The 2,500-nt window shown below is 36.1% G+C and overlaps 1 protein-coding gene across 1 annotated transcript in view; it reads left to right on the plus strand.

Moving 5' to 3' along the window:
• The window catches only part of LOC125042367 (dual 3',5'-cyclic-AMP and -GMP phosphodiesterase 11-like), a 56,582-nt gene that overhangs the window by 53,514 nt on the left and 568 nt on the right, over nucleotides 1-2,500 (plus strand). Inside the window, exons 16-20 of the mRNA XM_047637936.1 lie at nucleotides 291-479; nucleotides 811-952; nucleotides 1,508-1,582; nucleotides 1,908-1,991; nucleotides 2,262-2,500. The exon at nucleotides 2,262-2,500 is cut by the window's right edge and continues 568 nt beyond it. Of these exons, the coding sequence (XP_047493892.1) occupies nucleotides 291-479; nucleotides 811-952; nucleotides 1,508-1,582; nucleotides 1,908-1,991; nucleotides 2,262-2,450 (679 nt within the window). The 3' untranslated portion in view covers nucleotides 2,451-2,500. The remainder of the gene's footprint in view (nucleotides 1-290; nucleotides 480-810; nucleotides 953-1,507; nucleotides 1,583-1,907; nucleotides 1,992-2,261) is intronic.

A 2,500-nucleotide genomic window follows, 5' to 3' on the forward strand; every position in this document is an offset into this window, starting at 1 on the left:
GTTGCACAGTGAGATATGTATTGTTGTAAGTAAAGGTAAGAAATATATAATTATAATTCTTAGAATAGTTCATAAAGTGATCAAAAGTTTTGGCTTTGGAATGAGTACGTGAAAGGGCATGTACTTTTGGGCTCCTTAAAATGTGAAAGGAAGGTTAGCTGAACTAGTTTTTTCATTTGCATGTGTAAGGTTTATTCTATGGTACAAAACTGTATGGTGTTTCTTTTATCTTCATTTTCTCTAAATGTTACTGATTTTTAATACCTTCCCCACACTCCTTGTCCTTGCAGGGCCTCATCACCTCTGGCACAGCTCTACACAACATCCACCATGGAGCATCACCACTTTGACCAGAGTGTCATGATCCTCAACTCAGCTGGCAATCAGATCCTGAGCAATTGCACCCCAGATGAATATTCACGGGTCATTAGTGTGCTCGAGGATGCGATTCTAGCAACAGACTTGGCAGTGTACTTTAGGTGAGTGGGAACACATGAAGAGATAGGATAGTTGGGCATGATTTAAGATCTGTGACTAAAGAAATCATATTAATCATCCAAACAGTATCTTTATCATTGTGTATCCATCTGTCTATTTGTATATGCAGTGTGTACATCTCAAACCATATTTGTCCTCTCCCCTCACACATATTGATATATATATTGTATACACATATAAATGTATATATCTTTCTGTCTTCATGTTTTTGTGAAGGATTAAGCATTCATTTTTGTAATTCATTTGTTTTCTCCATAAAATGGGTATTATTTTCATAATGCACTTAATAGCTTTTTCATTTCTTTTTTCCAGAAAAAGGGGAGACTTCTTTAGCTTGGTAAACAAAAACCAGTATGACTTTGCAAAGGAGGAGAACCGCGAACAGCTGCGAGGAATGATGATGACCATCTGTGACATCGCGGCCATAACAAAGCCATGGAGCATCCAGAAAAAGGTGAGGTCGTCTCGGAGAAACAGGTCATTCTTGGATATTTACTTGTTCCTTTTGTGCTTTTTCCAACACCACATTTGTCATTTTCTTTGTTTGTTGATGCTTCCTCATAAAACCAAAACCATACACAAATTTTCTCTCTTGATCTATGAGATCTATAAAATAATAAATTGTTTTCTTCATACTTTAGAGATCTTTACACACATCATAAGTTTAAGTTGGATAATAATGTATGACATCACTTGATTATACAAATACTTGAAGATATTTACCTATAATCTGCTTCATCAGCTCCTTGTAATGACCATAAGTTGTTTGCAATTAATTCAAAGAAACTGCCACTCAAGGCAGTTGCAAAAATATTGTGTAGAGACATGTCAACCATTATTTACTTTTTGTTTGAATATTGGCAAATATTAATATAACTGATGTAGGTTTACAAGTGATTATGAGAATATAATACAAAATAAATGTATCACATATAGCTATGTTATTATGAGCATTTGATGTGAGACTTCATTTTTTTCCTTTTTTTTTTTTTTTTTTTTTTTTGCCCAGGTTGCAGAACTTGTAGCTGGAGAATTCTTTGAGCAGGGAGACATAGAGAAAGAGGAGTTGAAAATTACTCCAATTGTAAGTACTGTTCGTACAAATGTCCCCTGTCTTTCTCTCTTCTCTTCTCTTCTTTTCTCTCTCTCTCTCTCTCTCTCTCTCTCTCTCACTCTCACTCTCACTCTCACTCTCACTCTCACTCTCACTCTCACTCTCACTCTCACTCTCACTCTCTCTCTCTCTCTCTCTCTCTCTCTCTCTCTCTCTCTCTCTCTCTCTCTCTCTCTCTCTCTCTCTCTCTCTCTCTCTCTTATATGTGTCTGTCTCTCTGTTGAAACAATAGAATTAACTGCTGTATATTGTTAGTTTGGAATAACAATGTTCTAAACATTTCTTGCTTCTACAGGATATGATGAATCGGGAGAAGAAGGACAAATTACCAATAATGCAAGTTGGATTTATAGACTCCATATGCATGCCAGTATATGAGGTGAGCTTTCCTTTTTCAACTCTTCTCCTTTCACACAAAATTTGTTTAGTATTTGTAAAGCTCATGTGCCAGACAACACAATCACTTATGTATCTGACTTGTGTCATGGGGATAATAGAATAGTAGGTCCTGGGAGTGTATGACAGCTGCTTGCTCAGATGAATATTGCTTCTAAATGTATAAAAATAGATAGATAAATAGGTAGACAGTGTTTTAGATAAAGATTTAGATGATATAGAACAAGTGCTTGATTACCATATTTGTTTTCAGGCATTTGCCAATCTCAGTGATGAATTAAAACCTCTGCTCGATGGAGTCCAAGACAACAGACAAAATTGGCAGGGTCTGGCTGACGAAGTGACGCAGAAGGAAGCCACAGCGAACAATAATAACAATAATAACAACAATAACAGTAGTGGTGCAAGCACAAATGTGGAAAATAATGCAGCCACCAATTGATAGATTGAAATTTCTTAGTAAGAGACCATAGAAACCACCAGCTATGTGAA

Source organism: Penaeus chinensis, chromosome 32 (genome assembly GCF_019202785.1).
Source record: "Penaeus chinensis breed Huanghai No. 1 chromosome 32, ASM1920278v2, whole genome shotgun sequence".
In the NCBI taxonomy this organism is placed as follows: Eukaryota; Metazoa; Arthropoda; class Malacostraca; order Decapoda; family Penaeidae; genus Penaeus; species Penaeus chinensis.